Source organism: Ranitomeya variabilis, chromosome 1 (genome assembly GCF_051348905.1).
Source record: "Ranitomeya variabilis isolate aRanVar5 chromosome 1, aRanVar5.hap1, whole genome shotgun sequence".
In the NCBI taxonomy this organism is placed as follows: domain Eukaryota; kingdom Metazoa; phylum Chordata; class Amphibia; order Anura; family Dendrobatidae; genus Ranitomeya; species Ranitomeya variabilis.
In genome coordinates this window covers 742,331,112-742,350,350 of record NC_135232.1, presented here as the reverse complement: position 1 = coordinate 742,350,350, position 19,239 = coordinate 742,331,112, and the positions used below count along the sequence as shown (strand labels likewise).

The 19,239-nt window shown below is 40.1% G+C and overlaps 1 protein-coding gene across 6 annotated transcripts in view; it reads right to left on the bottom strand.

Moving 5' to 3' along the window:
- The window catches only part of BEGAIN (brain enriched guanylate kinase associated), a 255,185-nt gene that overhangs the window by 101,434 nt on the left and 134,512 nt on the right, over positions 1-19,239 (bottom strand). For all 6 annotated transcript variants that reach the window (XM_077269282.1, XM_077269311.1, XM_077269289.1 and 3 more), the window contains one exon: positions 15,937-16,003. In XM_077269282.1, the coding sequence (XP_077125397.1) occupies positions 15,937-16,003 (67 nt within the window). The remainder of the gene's footprint in view (positions 1-15,936; positions 16,004-19,239) is intronic.

Sequence of the window (19,239 nt, the reverse complement as noted above, 5' to 3'; positions counted from 1 at the left end):
AATATCAAAGCTGAGGGTACCAAAGAGGACGGACCCCTTATATCTCACCTGTGGTTTAAATCAGAGAGGTTGTCCGCAGTAGCGCATACAGTCACCTAGGAATGCTGTGCTGCTCCTCTGTCCCTCTGGCCATGTGTCCTGATGGTCTCATCTTCTCACGTTGTCGACATTTGAGAACTGCAACCAATTGGTGGCCACAACTACCGACTGACCACACCAGGAGAGAAGAGGTATGGCCACAGGGACGGGGGTGACAGGGGATTGATAGGTGAGTGTATAGGATTTCTTATTTTTCTGCAACACTATAAAATTAAAATTAAACAAAAGGACGTAAACCCCTTTAAAGAAAATAACAATTTCCTTCTTCCAAAAATAGCAAACCATTGTCTACAGGTTGTTTAAAACAATTCAGGTCAACATAATTCATTTAAATAAAGCTAAGCTGCAATATCAGAAACAGCCTGTGGTCAGGAGTGGCGCTGTATTGAAAGAAAGCAGCTATACTTTTTTCCCTAATCCTGGATAACAGCTTTAAGGTGGTCAAACACCATTGCTGAAGCTCTCATCCAACAGCTGTTTCTCTCAGCCCTGATCTACATGCATGCTGGGCCCGATTGAAATGGCAGCATTGGGAAAACCCTCCACCATTCCCTGATGTCACATCTGCTGTCACTTCGTCAGCGGCCGCATTGTGACTATGACATTGTGTATTGCAGCCCAATTATCGAATCCAGTGTTACTAGCATTCATCGAGCCAAGCACTTTACATAGTGCCAGGCCCAGCGGGTCACTGCCGACCGGAGCGCCGCGCCTTCCGCTTCATTCCCACTGCAGAATTGCCTGCTTCTAGTGTTGATATGTAAACTGCAGCACAAAGCCGAGAACAGACAGAACTGACGGATTTCTAAATTGCTCCTGTTGAATTCTTTACAAACACAAGTTCACACCGCGTAATCAGGCGCTGTCACCGGTTATAACACATTGTACCCGTCACCGGGAATCACTGCCGCAGGGTAATGTGTCCCTCAAAACTCAGAACAAAACTAAGGGCAACGAAAAACCCAAGATAAAAAACTAATCACAACATGTATTTGTTCCTGACCCGAGTCAATTGTTTTCTTTAACTACATATGGAATAAGCATCGTCCAAGGCTTAACTCCCACACGCTATCTTTACCCAGGAGAAATGGAGGTATGGGAGCCCCAATGTCCATTTCTACTATTCAGCCGCTATACTTTCAAGGATGGTTGATTGGGTCAGGATGACTAAAGAGAAACCCTGGCTCACTATAGAAGAGCAGATGTCTCCAATTCAGTTGCGATCTATTATCCTATTTCCCGCTACACCACTCAAAACTACCTTTCCAAACCTCCTCACTCTGGCAGCGGTCAGGTGCTGGAGATCTGTGGCACCCTACTTGTCTCCTTCTCCCTCCCCACTAACTAGGGTATCAGACATAATAGCCCTCAAACTAGCAAAACCTGTTTCAGCTGATAAGTCACCCCTGCTGGATCAGATATATAAGGAGGGGACCGTTATTTCAAGATATGAAGGAGCTCCCCACTATGTCTAATTACAGCTTCATCCACTATGAATCTCTCAGGAAGACACTGCGCTAAGTCATGATTAGTGGAGACTTAAGGCGGACGTTTACCACCTTTGAAACTTTGTGCTCTGAAACAAGTGTGCCGGAATAGGTGCTTTCTGTCCTCTATAATATGCTACTCATAAAAGATATTCCCCTGAAAAGAGCTTTTCTGCTGAAGGGGGAAAATAATTGGGCCACTCTTTTACTAATTCTCAAATTAACCTAATTTACAAATCTACATACGGCCCTTCACAATGTGTGAGAGCTCAAGAAAATAGTTACAAATAATAACCCACTGGTACACAACTCCTCTCCTGCTGCATAAGTGGTTCCCTACGACACCTGATATATGCTGGAGATGTGAAAAAGACAGAGGTTCAAATCTTCATATTTGGTGGTCCTGTCACATTATACAAAAATTTTGGAAAATCATATCTCAAATGTTATTTTTTTATGAAAACATATCACTTCATCTAACACCAGGACACGCTTTCCTAAATCTTCCCACGGTTCCAAATAACAAACTTATATCTAGATTGGCCTCCTTCACTTTGACAGCTGGTAAGCTCCTAGTACCCACTTTATGGCGCACATCTAATATTCCAAGTGAAAATCAGCTATTCCTTAAGATTGACCAACTGTATTATACTGAAGAACTAGCAGCGCTTTCCACACACAATTTTTCCTCCTTCACAAGTGTCTGGAATTCCTGGGTAACTTTTATCCAAGAAGTATCATTTCTCCTTGCAGAGATCGACATGCTAAGCATGCCGAGATGAGGAGACTTAAAGCCGCAATGCTCCTCTGGGTAATATGCTAATTATGCAAATTGTCTCATCAGAGAGGAAGAGAGCTAGAACTCTAGTGCCACCTATTGGAAGGTAGCAATCCTCTTCCTCTCTGAAGAGACAATTTGCATAATTAGCATATTACCCAGAGGAGCGTTGCGGCTTTAAGGCTCCTCATCTCGGCATGCTTAGCATGTCGATGTACGCAAGGAGAAACAATACTTCTTGGATAACGGTCTGACGCCTCTCACACATCCAAACCAGATCTCTGCTTTGCACTGACGAGGGGCAGTACCCCGAAACACAGTGTCTGCAAATTGAGATTCTGGTTTGGCTATTATCCTGTCATGTGACAAGGCTCGTTAAAGGGTCAACATTGACTTGTAGGATTGCTACCTTCCAATGGGTGGCACTAGAGTTCTAGCTCTGAAGAGACAATTTGCATAATTAGGGTAACTTTTAGGAACTCGGATAAATTTATATCCTTATGTGTGCCGGATTCCATACCTTGATTTTGGACATGACCGATGCACCAGCGGACCTATTTCCCTTCCATCTTCCCTCCCCCCTCCCCCTTTCCATGACACCATCCTTGAGTTCCATTTTCCCCCTTATGTGTTCATTGTTTCTACTTGGTTTCATAACTATCTAATGGCGACTTTTTGATCCCCAGAGCTTCAGCTAACCAACTTTATTTGTTAATAGAAATCAAAAATCTTTCATTTTCTGTTTTAGGCTACTTTCACACTAGCGTCGGTACGGGGCAGTCTCGCTGTGAAAAAAATGCCCAACGTGGACAGCGAAAGAAACCTTACGACGCTTCCGCTGCCCCATTGTAATGTCCGGGGAGGAGGGGGCGGAGTTTCGGCTGCGCATGCGCGGTCGAAAATGGCGGACTCGACGCACAAAAAAACATTACATGTAACTTTTTTTGTGCGGAGGGTCCGCCAAAACACGACGCAACCGTCGCACGACGGTTGCGACGTGTGGCTATACATCGCAATGCGTTGCTAATGTTAGTCTATGGTGAAAAAACGCATCCTGCAGACAACTTTGCAGGATGCGTTTTTTCTCCTAAACGACGCATTGCGACGTACAGCCAAAAACGCTAGTGTGAAAGTAGCCTAAATGATGTTTTGACGGAGGCAATTATTTCTTATTTCTGGCATTTTAGGTACTCTACTAGATGTCATTTATTCCTTTGAGACTTCAATGGCTTTTAAAAAAAAGTGAATTTTCTATGCCTCTTCTGTTTTTCGAGTTTACCCTAATTGATTCTTTGATTGCTGATGTCAACTATCTTATGATTCTCAATAAATAAAACAATGAAAATGAACAAACACAACATGTATTTTAATGCTATGTCTATCTATGTGTATAGTTACTCTCCATCCTTCTGACATCTGTCTATAATCTATGTATCCATCTGTGATGGGGTGATATGCTATGTGGGTATCATTTTTCTGTATATTTCTATTTTACTGATTATCATGGTGTTACTGTATCTTGTAGGATGAGTTGTTATTTGCCATCTGATATTCTCCCCACAGTTCTGTATTGTATGCTAATGACATGTTGACCTAGCTTGTTCAAACAATGAGCCCCTGAGACCTTCCCCCTCCTGACCTGTGAATGAGGGGGGGAGACTTGTAAATATCAGGGAGGTGAGACACAGAGATCAGTCTGATGTGGAACCATGATGTGAAGAGCATATCAGAGAGAAAGAAGGGAATATGGACTGTTATCCTCTGTGCTGGATTGTTGGACTTTTATCCTGTTACTGAAATGCATTCGTGTTCTGGAATATTTTATCCTTTGTGTGATGGATCGTATATATGGACCTTTCGTGTTTTGCCTAAATAAAGGTCTTGGAATTGTTCACTATTCTCTTGCTCTGTTGATTGTGTGATACCGGAGAAGGAACCCGTGACAACTGGTGGCAAGCAGAGGGATCAACAGAGCATAACCTAATGGAGAACCACACACAGAGTGAGTACAGAAATTGGACTGTATCCAGTTTACAGGAGAGAGCCAGAGACCTGGGCCTGAACTACCAGGGACTTACTAAAGAGGCCTTTATCGATCTACTGGTGGGTGCTAGCCTGACCACCTACTCCCATATGTCTGAAGGATGAGCACTGGAGACGAGGACCCCCACCCCAAACGGCCAGTGGGTGGTGTGGTACGAAGAAGAGATGGCGGTTCTGGGCCCAGGCGTCTCTCAGGAGTACAAGGAGGAGGCTGCCCGCCGGGCTCAGCGGAGACAAGAAGCAATGGAGCTTGAAAGAGGGAGTAACGCAATGTGGAATGTAAACTCAACGATCCGGGAGCCTGTAAGGATCACCCGGACAGAGTTTAAGCCATTTGATGAGGCTTCCGGAGATGTGGAGGGGTTCTTCAAGGACTTTGAGCAGCAGTGTGCTGTGATGGAGGTGCCCCACTCTGACTGGATGCATTTGTTAGTGGGACTCCTGAACGGTAGCCTGGCGGAGGCTTACCGAACCATTGACTCACAGCGGAATCGGGATTATAACATTGTAAAGCAGACTATCCTGGATTACCATGCTATCACCCCAGACTCATATAGGGCCAAGTTCTGAGACCTCCCATGCACTACGGGGGGATCATTTAGGATGTATGCACATAAGATGTCCCAGGCATGTCGGAGATGGCTGGAAGCAGAAAATGCCTTTATTGTGGAAGATGTTATACAGGTATTCCTTATAGAACAATTTCTTGCCAAGTGCCCCGCAGAGGTCCGGGAATGGGTCCGGGAGCGCACGCCATGCACCGTGGATAGAGCTGCAGCCCTGGCCGATGAAGCCCTTACTATCCAACCACAATGGAGGAGGCTTCTGGACAAGGAACCCCGGCCTTCGACCGCGCCCCGTCCTCCTCCGATTATATCTGCCCCTCCACCCAGCCGCAGGCCAATGACAATCACAGCTCACAATCCTGGGCCCCAACAGTTCCGACCACGACCTGGGGGTATCACAGAGAGGAGATGTTACGGGTGTGGGCAACCTGGACATTTGCAGTCTGGCTGTCCCTCAAGGATTCGGAGGGAGCCCCACGCAGCCCCACCCCGTTCAGTGCATCTTGTGCACTCCATCCCGCCTGATGAAGAGGAACCACCACCCCCACCAGAGTGGACCACCGACCATGGCACCATAGAAACCCCTCCTGGAGTGTACAAACTCCGGCCTTTGTCCATCAGAAATACACAGCAACGGCATTGCCACCTGCAGGATGTCTTAATTGATGGATACAAAGTGTTGGGATTTAGAGACACAGGGGCATTCCTGACTATAGCTGACCCCCGTGTGGTTCGACCCGAGGCAATTCACCAGGGCCCGGGAATTCCCATTGTCCTGGCGGGGGGTGTCCGCAAATATATACAGAGAGCTTTGGTACGTTTGGATTTCGGTTTTGGAGAAAAACTGTGTTGGATTGGCGTTATGGGAGGACTTCCTGCAGATATCCTCCTTGGAAATGACATTGGGGAGTTGCAAAGTCATTTTGAGGGAGCAGAAGGTCCGTGGGCCTCTCACCCTTCTGAAAGAACAATTGGAGGGAGATATCGCAGATACCGGAATGCCCATCATTCCCTACGTTCTAGAGTTCAGAGACTGTCTCGCCCAGCTAGCTACCTTGGCTAATGGACATCAGCGAACGGCCCAGTCCAGTTAAAAAGCCTGGTATGACCATAAAGCCAGGACCCAGGAATTTATGGACAAGTGCTCATGATTATTGCAACCCCTGCCACTGTACAAGGAACTATAAACAGTGGAGCAAAGTGGACTAAAGTGAGCAGGCCAGTGGTCTGTGTAGGCCTAATGGCGTGCTCACTTACTATGAGGGGGGAGAGGTTGTGATGGGGTGATATGCTATGTGGGTATCATTTTTCTGTATATTTCTATTTTACTGATTATCATGGGGTTACTGTATCTTGTAGGATGAGTTGTTATTTGCCATCTGATATTCTCCCCACAGTTCTATGTTATATGCTAATGACATGTTGACCTAGCTTGTTCAAACAATGAGCCCCTGAGACCTTCCCCCTCCTGACCTGTGAATGAGAGGGGGGAGACTTGTAAATATCAGGGAGGTGAGACACAGAGATCAGTCTGATGTGGAACCATGATGTGAAGAGCATATCAGAGAGAAAGAAGGGAATATGGACTGCTATCCTCTGTGCTGGATTGTTGGACTTTTATCCTGTTACTGAAAATGCATTCGTGTTCTGGAATATTTTATCCTTTGTGTGATGGATCGTATATATGGACCTTTCGTGTTTTGCCTAAATAAAGGTCTTGGAATTGTTCACTATTCTCTTGCTCTGTTGATTGTGTGATACCGGAGAAGGAACCCGTGACACCATCTATCCTGCCTATATCCCTTATATCTATATCATATCTATCTTCTATCAGTATATCCACATACACCAGTCTGCATCCACAGACCCCCATACACATTAGCCAAATGTCCGTTATACCTGCCGATACCAAGTTTCTGCTGACACTCGAATGTGTATGGGGGCATTGGTCAACTGATGGTTGGGGGTTGCCGGACGGGCTTGTCCAGTTTCAGGCTGCCATTCACCTTGTTCTCCTGGTGATAAGCTGCAAACGTGTTGGCGGCTTCTCACAGAGAAGACAGGGGCACTCAGCTGAGAGAGCACTCCTGTGTATGGCAGAGACGGCCGAGATGGCATCATTCCGCCGATAGCCATCTATTGTGTATGGCCGGCTTAACCCTATCCATCCCTATATACACAGCAACTATCCAGCTGTATATACAGGGTGGGCCATTTATATGTATACACGTAAATAAAATGGGAATGGTTGGTGATATCAACTTCCTATTTGTGGCACATTAGTATATGGGAGGGGGAAAACGTTTGAAGATGGGTGGTGACCATGGCGGCCATTTACAAGTTTATGACCATCTCCCACTCTTGACACACTGATAGCAACCCCGCAGAAGAAATGCTAGCACAGGCTTCCAGTATCCGTTGTTTCAGATGCTGCACATCTCGTATCTTCACAGCATAGACAATTGCCTTCATATGAGCCCAGCATGTGAAACATCTTCCCCTGACGAAGCCGTCCTTGTAACGGCGACACGCGTTGGGCTTCTCCCCACGCTGCTCTCTGCCTGACTTTACCTCCCCCCGGCTGCAGCACCTTTATTTCAGCTGTGATATATGGCTATTCCGCTGATTTTTACCTTTTCTAGGCTGCGGTAGTGGATGTAGGCACTATTTTTCATCCTGAACCTCCTGTTTCATGTGCCTTGGCCTCTGTTGCAATACTTACCTCTCTTTGCTGTCCTCTATGCTGCTGTCTTGTGACCACTGACAGTGTAATCTTGCGTCTGCTTACAGGTATTTCGGGTATATTTGCCTTAGGGAGTGTTGCTTCATGGTTGGTCTTATCGGTGGTTATTGCCCATCGGTTCTATACCTTCCCGGGGTGTGTGTTTATGGTATTTTCTATATTCTAGGTCGTTTTTTCATTATGACTATGCATATTATCTTTGTATTTTTACTATATATACCATGACCTTTTTGTATTTTGGCAGTTGCACTGGGGATGTTGTATACATGTATTTTTTAAGTGTTTTTATATTTTTGTATCAATAAAAGTTTTGCCTCTTTATACATAATTATATAGCGGTGTGCTCTCTTTTGGAGTGGTCCTCTCTATCCATTTTTGTGCTATCTACGCTACCACTCTTGTTGCACCCCTCCAACCGACAGTATACTATTAGTAGTGCGCCAGTGTTTCTTGTCTTATAACATCTCCCACTCTTGACACACTGATAGCAACCCCGCAGAAGAAATGCTAGCACAGGCTTCCAGTATCCGTTGTTTCAGATGCTGCACATCTCGTATCTTCACAGCATAGACAATTGCCTTCATATGAGCCCAGCATGTGAAACAACGGATACTGGAAGCCTGTGCTAGCATTTCTTCTGCGGTGTGGCTATCAGTGTGTCAGAGTGGGAGAAGAGGGTTTCACTGACAATCCAACACAATGGGCAGCACTTTGAACACATTTTACAAGTGGTCATAAACTTGTAAATAACTCATGAAAGAATAAAGTTGCATTAAAACCAAGCACACCATTGTTTTTCTTGTGAAATTCTCAATAAGTTTGATGTGTCACATGACCGTCTTCCCACTGGAAAAAATAAAGTTGGATCCAAAATGGCCAACTTCAAAATGGCCGCCATGGTCACCACCCATCTTGAAAAGTTTCCCCCCTCCCATATACTAATGTGCCACAAACAGGAAGTTGATATCACCAACCATTCCCATTTTATTTAGGTGTATCCATATAAATGGCCCACCCTGTAGAGTATCTGATCTCTGTCCATTTATCTGCAGTCTGTCTATATCTGCTCCAATATCTCTCTGTCTGTCTCTTTCTAACCCTCCCTTTATCTATAGTGGCCCGAACCAATCATAATGTAGCGTTTTATCGATAAGGAATATTGGTTCTTCTAAAACAGAACATCAGTCGGAGTCACGGTAATCATCAGATAAATCACAGGATGTTTCACGAATTGTCAAGTTGACTATAGTTATATTTTGCTGATTAACGCTTTGTGAGCTGGTATTATGCACGTCTTGTTAGAAGTGCTGCAGAGCAGACAGCCGCCTCCTGCCGGCCCTGGTGGGGCTCCACTACACCTTGAGTGGTATTGAATTGCTACAATGTATCAGCGCCGCAGGAAATAAGACAATACAGCGTCTTGGAGTGTAACGCTCCTGCTCCACACACCGGCTTTAATAAATTGGTTGAAGACTCCAATATCCTGATGAAGCCAAACAAGACACAATATTGAGCCGCCATCACGAGTGGAGGATTTCTGACTTTTCATTTTATGTAGAAAAAAGTTGTGGGAAGGCGCAATTTCTGAGACAAGGATGAATGAAAGCTGAATGTCTGGTCTCGTGGAGGCAGATATAGATTGATCCCTCTGAGCTTTCATGATCCTTGACTTTTTCTGAAAACGCATCATGCCGACATAATTCTCTGTCCAGATTCTAGGCCTGCAAAGATTTTGTATTTCACGTCTACACTTTGATAGTTTCATTACCTAAAGCCAACTTCCCAACCTTACTCAAAGAGGAAGAAATGAGACGGGATTGTGAAGTAATTATGTACAATGAGGATTTCTCTCCAGCGTGTACAGTCATTAGGAAATGATGGGGAACAATCCTGCAGAAAATCGCTGTATCTCCTCATTATTGCTACTGTATCCAATACTCTATAGAATACTGCTCTCCTTCTGTCACCTACCAAGTATCCTGATATGAGGCAGTATTATAGCAGGTATATTCCTGTACATAGGGGACAGACATAGGGGGCAGTATTATAGTAGTTATATTCTTGTACATAGAGGCCAATATTATAGTAGTTATATTCTTGTACATAGGGGCAGTATTATAGTAGTTATATTCTTGTACATAGGAGCAGTATTATAGTAGTTATATTCTTGTACATAGGGGACAGTATTATAGTAGTTATATTCTTGTACATAGGAGCAGTATTATAGTAGCTATATTCCTGTACATAGGGGGCAGTATTATAGTAGTTATATTTTTGTACATAGGAGCAGTATTATAGTAGCTATATTCCTGTACATAGGGGACAGTATTATAGTAGTTATATTCTTGTACATAGGAGCAGTATTATAGTAGTTATATTCTTGTACATAGAGGCCAATATTATAGTAGTTATATTCTTGTAAATAGGGGCAGCATTATAGTAGCTATATTCTTGTACATAGGGGGAAGTATTATAGTAGTTATATTCATGTACATAGGGGCCAGTATTATAGTAGTTATATTCTTGTATATATGGGGCAGTATTATAGTAGTTATATTCTTGTATATATGAGGCAGTATTATAGTAGTTATATTTTTGTGCATAGGGGCCAGTATTATAGTAGTTATATTAATGGACATAGGTACAGTATTATAGTAGTTATATTCTTGTACATAGGAGCAGTATTATAGTAGCTATATTCTTGTACATAGGTGCAGTACTATAGTAGTTATACTCTTGTACATAGGGGCAGTATTATAGTAGTTATATTAATGGACATAGGTACAGTATTATAGTAGTTATATTCTTGTACATAGGAGCAGTATTATAGTAGCTATATTCTTGTACATAGGTGCAGTATTATAGTAGTTATATTCTTGTACATAGGAGCAGTATTATAGTAGCTATATTCTTGTACATAGGGGGAAGTATTATAGTAGTTATATTCATGTACATAGGGGCCAGTATTATAGTAGTTATATTCTTGTATATATGGGGCAGTATTATAGTAGTTATATTCTTGAACATAGGAGCAGTATTCTAGTAGTTATATTCTTGTACATAGGGGGCAGTATTACAGTAGTTATATTTTTGCACATAAGAGCAGTATTATAGTAGCTATATTCTTCTACATAGGGGGCAGTATTATAGTAGTTATATTCTTGTACATAGGAGCAGTATTATAGTAGCAATATTCTTGTACATAGGGGGAAGTATTATAGTAGTTATATTCTTATACATAGGGGCCAGTATTATAGTAGTTATATTCTTTGCCATAGGGGGCAGTATTATAGTAGCTATATATTCTTGTACATAGGAGCAGTATTATAGTAGTTATATTCTTGTACATAGGGGGCAGTATTACAGTAGTTATATTCTTGTACATAGGAGCAGTATTATAGTAGCTATATTCTTCTACATAGGGGGCAGTATTATAGTAGTTATATTCTTGTACATAGGAGCAGTATTATAGTAGCTATATTCTTGTACATAGGGGGAAGTATTATAGTAGTTATATTCATGTACATAGGGGCCAGTATTATAGTAGTTATATTCTTGTATATATGGGGCAGTATTATAGTAGTTATATTCTTGTATATATGAGGCAGTATTATAGTAGTTATATGTTTGTGCATAGGGGCCAGTATTATAGTAGTTATATTAATGGACATAGGTACAGTATTATAGTAGTTATATTCTTGTACATAGGAGCAGTATTATAGTAGCAATATTCTTGTACATAGGGGGAATTATTATAGTAGTTATATTCTTATACATAGGGGCCAGTATTATAGTAGTTATATTCTTGCACATAGGGGGCAGTATTATAGTAGCTATATATTCTTGTACATAGGAGCAGTATTATAGTAGTTATATTCTTGTACATAGGGGGCAGTATTACAGTAGTTATATTCTTGTACATAGGAGCAGTATTATAGTAGCTATATTCTTCTACATAGAGGGCAGTATTATAGTAGTTACATTCATGTAGATAGGAGCAGTATTATAGTAGTTATATTCTTGTACATATGGGGCAGTATTATAGTAGTTATATTTTTGTGCATAGGGGCCAGTATTATAGTAGTTATATTAATGGACATAGGTACAGTATTATAGTAGTTATATTCTTGTACATAGGAGCAGTATTATAGTAGCTATATTCTTGTACATAGGTGCAGTATTATAGTAGTTATATTCTTCTACATAGGGGCAGTATTATAGTAGTTATATTCTTGTACATAGGAGCAGTATTATAGTAGTTATATTCTTGTACATAGGAGCAGTATTATAGTAGCTATATTCTTGTACATAGGTGCAGTATTATAGTAGTTATATTCTTCTACATACGGGGCAGTATTATAGTAGTTATATTCTTGTACATAGGAGCAGTATTATAGTAGCTATATTCTTCTACATAGGGGGCAGTATTATAGTAGTTATATTCTTGTACATAGGAGCAGTATTATAGTAGCTATATTCTTGTACATAGGGGGAAGTATTATAGTAGTTATATTCATGTACATAGGGGCCAGTATTATAGTAGTTATATTCTTGTATATATGGGGCAGTATTATAGTAGTTATATTCTTGAACATAGGAGCAGTATTCTAGTAGTTATATTCTTGTACATAGGGGGCAGTATTACAGTAGTTATATTTTTGCACATAGGAGCAGTATTATAGTAGCTATATTCTTCTACATAGGGGGCAGTATTATAGTAGTTATATTCTTGTACATAGGAGCAGTATTATAGTAGCAATATTCTTGTACATAGGGGGAAGTATTATAGTAGTTATATTCTTATACATAGGGGCCAGTATTATAGTAGTTATATTCGTTGCCATAGGGGGCAGTATTATAGTAGCTATATATTCTTGTACATAGGAGCAGTATTATAGTAGTTATATTCTTGTACATAGGGGGCAGTATTACAGTAGTTATATTCTTGTACATAGGAGCAGTATTATAGTAGCTATATTCTTCTACATAGGGGGCAGTATTATAGTAGTTATATTCTTGTACATAGGAGCAGTATTATAGTAGCTATATTCTTGTACATAGGGGGAAGTATTATAGTAGTTATATTCATGTACATAGGGGCCAGTATTATAGTAGTTATATTCTTGTATAAATGGGGCAGTATTATAGTAGTTATATTCTTGTATATATGAGGCAGTATTATAGTAGTTATATTTTTGTGCATAGGGGCCAGTATTATAGTAGTTATATTAATGGACATAGGTACAGTATTATAGTAGTTATATTCTTGTACATAGGAGCAGTATTATAGTAGCAATATTCTTGTACATAGGGGGAAGTATTATAGTAGTTATATTCTTATACATAGGGGCCAGTATTATAGTAGTTATATTCTTGCACATAGGGGGCAGTATTATAGTAGCTATATATTCTTGTACATAGGAGCAGTATTATAGTAGTTATATTCTTGTACATAGGGGGCAGTATTACAGTAGTTACATTCTTGTACATAGGAGCAGTATTATAGTAGCTATATTCTTCTACATAGAGGGCAGTATTATAGTAGTTACATTCATGTAGATAGGAGCAGTATTATAGTAGCTATATTCTTGTACATAGGGGGAAGTATTATAGTAGTTATATATTCTTGTACATAGGCGCCAGTATTATAGTAATTATATTCTTGTACATAGGAGCAGTATTATAGTAGTTATATTCTTGTACATATGGGGCAGTATTATAGTAGTTATATTTTTGTGCATAGGGGCCAGTATTATAGTAGTTATATTAATGGACATAGGTACAGTATTATAGTAGTTATATTCTTGTGCATAGGAGCAGTATTATAGTAGCTATATTCTTGTACATAGGTGCAGTATTATAGTAGTTATATTCTTCTACATAGGGGCAGTATTATAGTAGTTATATTCTTGTACATAGGAGCAGTATTATAGTAGTTATATTCTTGTACATAGGAGCAGTATTATAGTAGCTATATTCTTGTACATAGGTGCAGTATTATAGTAGTTATATTCTTCTACATAGGGGGCAGTATTATAGTAGTTATATTCTTGTACATAGGAGCAGTATTATAGTAGCTATATTCTTCTACATAGGGGGCAGTATTATAGTAGTTATATTCTTGTACATAGGAGCAGTATTATAGTAGCAATATTCTTGTACATAGGGGGAAGTATTATAGTAGTTATATTCTTATACATAGGGGCCAGTATTATAGTACTTATATTCTTGCACATAGGGGGCAGTATTATAGTAGTTATATTAATGGACATAGGTACAGTATTATAGTAGTTATATTCCTGTACATAGGAGCAGTATTATAGTAGCTATATTCTTGTACATAGGTGCAGTATTATAGTAGTTATATTCTTCTACATAGGGGGCAGTATTATAGTAGTTATATTCTTGTACATAGGAGCAGTATTATAGTAGTTATATTCTTGTACATAGGAGCAGTATTATAGTAGCTATATTCTTGTACATAGGTGCAGTATTATAGTAGTTATATTCTTCTACATAGGGGGCAGTATTATAGTAGTTATATTCTTGTACATAGGAGCAGTATTATAGTAGTTATATTTTTGTGCATAGGGGCCAGTATTATAGTAGTTATATTAATGGACATAGGAGCAGTATTATAGTAGCTATATTCTTGTACATAGGTGCAGTATTATAGTAGTTATATTCTTGTACATAGGGGCAGTATTATATTAGTTATATTAATGGACATAGGAGCAGTATTATAGTAGCTATATACTTCTAAATAGGGGGCAGTATTATAGTAGTTATATTCTTGAACATAGGAGCAGTATTATAGTAGCTATATTCTTGTACATAGGTGCAGTATTATAGTAGTTATATTCTTGTACATAGGGGCAGTATTACAGTAGTTATATTCTTGCACATAGGAGCAGTATTATACTAGCTATATTGTTCTACATAGGGGGCAGTATTATAGTAGTTATATTCTTGTACATAGGAGCAGTATTAAAGTAGCTATATGAGTAAGGCGGCAAGACCGTTGAAACGCGTTTGATTTTAATGCACTTTTAAGCCTGTGACTGTCACTGGTAGGAATCACCCGTTTTTGTGTCTATGGATATGAAGATGGACTTTGGATTTATGTGCTTTTAACAAAAATGGAATAAAAGGTATTTTTTATGGACATTACCCACGCTGGACTTCTGCTTTTCCTCAGTATTATAGTAGTTATATTCTTGTACATAGGAGCAGTATTATAGTAGTTATATTCTTGTACATAGGTGCAGTATTCTAGTAGTTATATTCTTGTACATAGGGGCAGTATTATAGTAGTTATATTAATGGACATAGGTACAGTATTATAGTAGTTATATTCTTGAACATAGGATCAGTATTATAGTAGCTATATTCTTGTACATAGGTGCAGTATTATAGTAGTTATATTCTTGTACATAGGTACAGTATTATAGTAGTTATATTCTTGTACATATGAGGCAGTATTATAGTAGTTATATTAATGTACATAGGTACAGTATTACAGTAGTTATATTCTTCTACATTGGAGCAGTATTATAGTAGTTATATTCTTGTACATAGGAAGCAGTATTATAGTAGTTATATTCTTGTACATAGGAAGCAGTATTATAGTAGTTATATTCTTGTACATAGGGGGCTGTATTACAGTAGCTATATTCTTGTTCCTAGGGAGCAGTATTATACGAATAGTTATATTCTTGTATAAAGGAGGCAATATTATAGTGGACAGTGATACATTATATCTAGTTGGACACATCTTAAGCAGTTACAATCATGTTTGTAAGCCACAATTATGCCTAAATCAGCTTTGATGACTCTAGCCAACTTGCAAAGTGAATGAATCAGAAGAGGTTCACACTGAGTGGTGGAAAATGCTGCACGATAAAAAAGAACCTAGATTTGAGTTTAATTTTGGGGAATAATGGGAGAGATATTCTATAGAGCAGTGCATGGTTACATATATAGACCCCTCTAATGTTTACAGGAAATAATATACATTTCTTCTTGCATCTTTCTCTGTAATACATGGAGTGTTAGAGGGGTCACAGAGCACTTACAGTACGGACACTGAGTGATGGCCCCATTAGTTAATATAAACAGATACAATAGCACAGATGGCAGCAGCCGTAGTTGCAGACCGCTCATACCTGTGCACTGATAAATGGTTTATATGCCGCTGACATGAAAGCCTCCAGCACTCACCATTCTGTGCAGCTTCTCCTCCAGTTCTTGGTTTATTCTTTGTAATGACAAGTAATTGGTTTGGATCCTGCAAAAAAAAAAATACAAAAACAATTGAATCGATACTTGGCAGATCGGTGCTTTTCTTAAAGTGCCAGAACACTGTTTTAGTTTGTAAATAAAACCTACCTAAAATGTTGAGCAGAAAAGATGACAACAAGCCGAGATTTTAAAAAAGAAGAACTCACACAGAGCGTGTATTCTGAGGTGCTGTATAACTTTGTAATGAACAGTGAATGAGCTGGATTGGCTGTACTGTGCCTTTAAGAGCTAGCGCCTGCAGGTTATGAATATTTATCATGCATTTGTGAATCGCAGCGAGTGATGGCAGTGATACCTCCCGCCGCCTCTTTAATGACTTACTGTGTCCGCTAATTATTCTTAATATTGCAGAAACAATGAATCAGAGATGTTTTTTGTCAGGCGGCGAAAAATTCTGGCAGACGGGAGTCATTAGGGCCTCGGATGAGTCTCGCTGACAGACTTGTTGTGGGGGTGGGGGGTCTGTATTAATACAGCTCTATACTATAGCAATGAACACGGAAGCTATGTGATGTGTAAGTGTACAGGTGGCAGCCAGACACTAAATGTGAGCCACGTTCTATAGAAAAGACAATTGCATATATAGTAATTTCCAAAATGGGGCTAAAAGATTAATCCTTAAAGGTAAATGGTCCTGAACTAGGCTAGAAAGTCATCGGGAATCATCAGGCTTCACCTCTAATCAGTTTATTGTTTTCTGGGACATTGCTGGTTGCAGAACGAGTCCATTGTGAATCTGTCAGGAAGTTTGCAACTCTTCTATCTGTCTTTTTCAGAGCCCCTCTGTGCTAATTGATGACCAAAGAACACATCAGAGTAGATCTGAACTTTCATGTGGTCTTAGATGACATGAGAAGAAGGAATACACACTATCATGTAAAGGTTTAGGCACCCCTGGTCAAAACTACTGTTATTGTGAAAAGTTAAGCAAGTTGAAGATGAAATGATCTAAAAGGCCTAAAGTTACAGATGACACATTTCCTTTGTATTTAAGGCAAAAATGTATATATTGTCATTTTTACATTTTAAAAATTACAAAAAGGAAAGTGGGCAGATGCAAAAGTTTTGGCACCCTTGAAGATTTGTGTGCTCGGGTAACTTAGACCAAGGTTTCAGACCTTAATTAGCCTGTTAGGGTTATGACTCATTCACTATCATCGTTAGGAAAAGTCAGGTGATGCAAATTTGCCAGCTTTATAAAAACCCAGCCTCCTCTAACCTTGTGCCAAAACCAGCAGCCATGGGTTCTTCTAAGCAGCTGCCGAGCACTCCGATAATGGTAGAGGCACACAAAGCAGGAGAAGGATATAAGCAGATGGCAAAACGTTTTCAAGTTGCCTTTTTCCTCGGCACATGTAATTAAGAAATGGCCGTTACCAGGAACAGTGGAGGTCAAAATAAGGTCTGGAAGACCAAGCAAAAGTTCATTGAGTGCTGCTTGTAGGATTGTTAGAGAGGCAAATCAGAATCCTCCCTTGACTGCAAGGCTACGTCCCCACGATCGAGAATAGCAATGTTTTGGAAGCAGCATATTTCACTGCATCCAAAACGCTGCGGTCTAATTGCTGCACTTATTTGTCAGTACATGTGGATTCACCGCATGTAATGACATTCAATTGGTCAAAATCCTCTAGAAAAATTCACATGCTGTGGCTCGTAAACCCGCACCGTGGGTGAGTTTACGCAGCGGTAAATAGAGTCACACTGGGCATGGGATTTCTATAAATCTCATCCAATGTGCTTCTAATGTAGAATGCAGTGTTTTGGATGCAGCGCAAGTGCGCTGCAACCAAAACACTGCTATTTCTGAACATGGGCACGTAGCCTAAAAGGTCTTCAGAGAGATTTAGCAGACTCTGGAGTTGTTACATTGTTCTACTATTCAGAAACACATGCACAAATATGGCCTTCATAGAAAAGTCATCAGTAGAACACCTCTCCTGTGTCCTCACCATAAAATTTAGCACCAGAAGTATGGAAAAGAACATGTAACGAATAACATAAGATCATCTGTAAAAAGCTGAAGATGCAAAGAGGGTGGCTTCTACAAATGGATAATAATCCTAAACACAAGTCACAATCCACAATAGACGACCTCAAAAGGGGCAAGCTGAAGATTTTACAATGGCCCTCACAGTCCCCTGATCTGAACATCATTGAAAATCTGTGGCTAGACCTCAAAATAGCAGAGGGTGCAAGATGCCCCAGGAATCTCACAGAACTGGAGGAATTCTCCAAGTAAGAATGGAGGAAAATCCCTCAAATAAGAATTGAAAGACTCTTGTCTGGCTACAATAAGTGTTTACAAGCTGTGATACCTGCAAAAGGGGGTGCTACTAGGTACTAACCATGCAGGGTGCCCAAATATTAGCATCGGCCCATTTTCCTTTTTGTAATTTTTTAAAATGTAAAAGATGAAAATATATGTATTTTGCTTCAGATACACAGGAAATGTAACTTTAGGTCTTTTAGATCATTTCAGCCTCAACTTACTTAACTGTTCACAATAACAGTAATTTAGACCAGGGGTGCCCAGAAGTTTACATGTCACTGTAAGAGTAACAAACTCACTGATGGATTCTTAGTGAGCTCATTATGCAGAAAGCAATGAGGAAACAAAGAGCCTACAATAGACAATCAATGCTAAATTTTTAATGAAACTCAAATAAAAAAAAATATCTTCGCCCCCAATACCTGCATTTAGGTAAAGAAAAAAAAAAAGAACATTGTCCCAAAAGGTGTTTATAGCTTTTCTTAAAAAATAACAAAGTAGAAATAATTACTGTACAGGAGGGGGCAAAGTATTGGAGACTTTTTCACCCACCCCACATGGTGCATGCACTATAATTTGGCCCATGCCCTCATGCATGTGGCTGCCCCTAGGCACAGGCCTCTTCTGTCTAATGGACACTGGGCAGACTTGCTCCTTTTTGCTCACTGATAAACTAGAATTCTTTGCGCTAAGTATCAGTTTTCGTCCCTCGAGGGCGTCCTCCTGGGCAGGTCATTACACCGTGGTCTTAGAGACTTTTGGGGTCACTTTAAATTAGAGCAACACGTGAGCTCAATATAACAAATTCCAAGTCGTGCTCATGTCTTAGAAGCAATTCTACATTTTTTTCTATGAATTGAGAGATCTTATAGGGACCCAATGGGGTAATTAACCTGTTACTTAGCAGTTTTCGGCCTAACAGAGCTCCTATTATAAGGACTGAAGCCTCC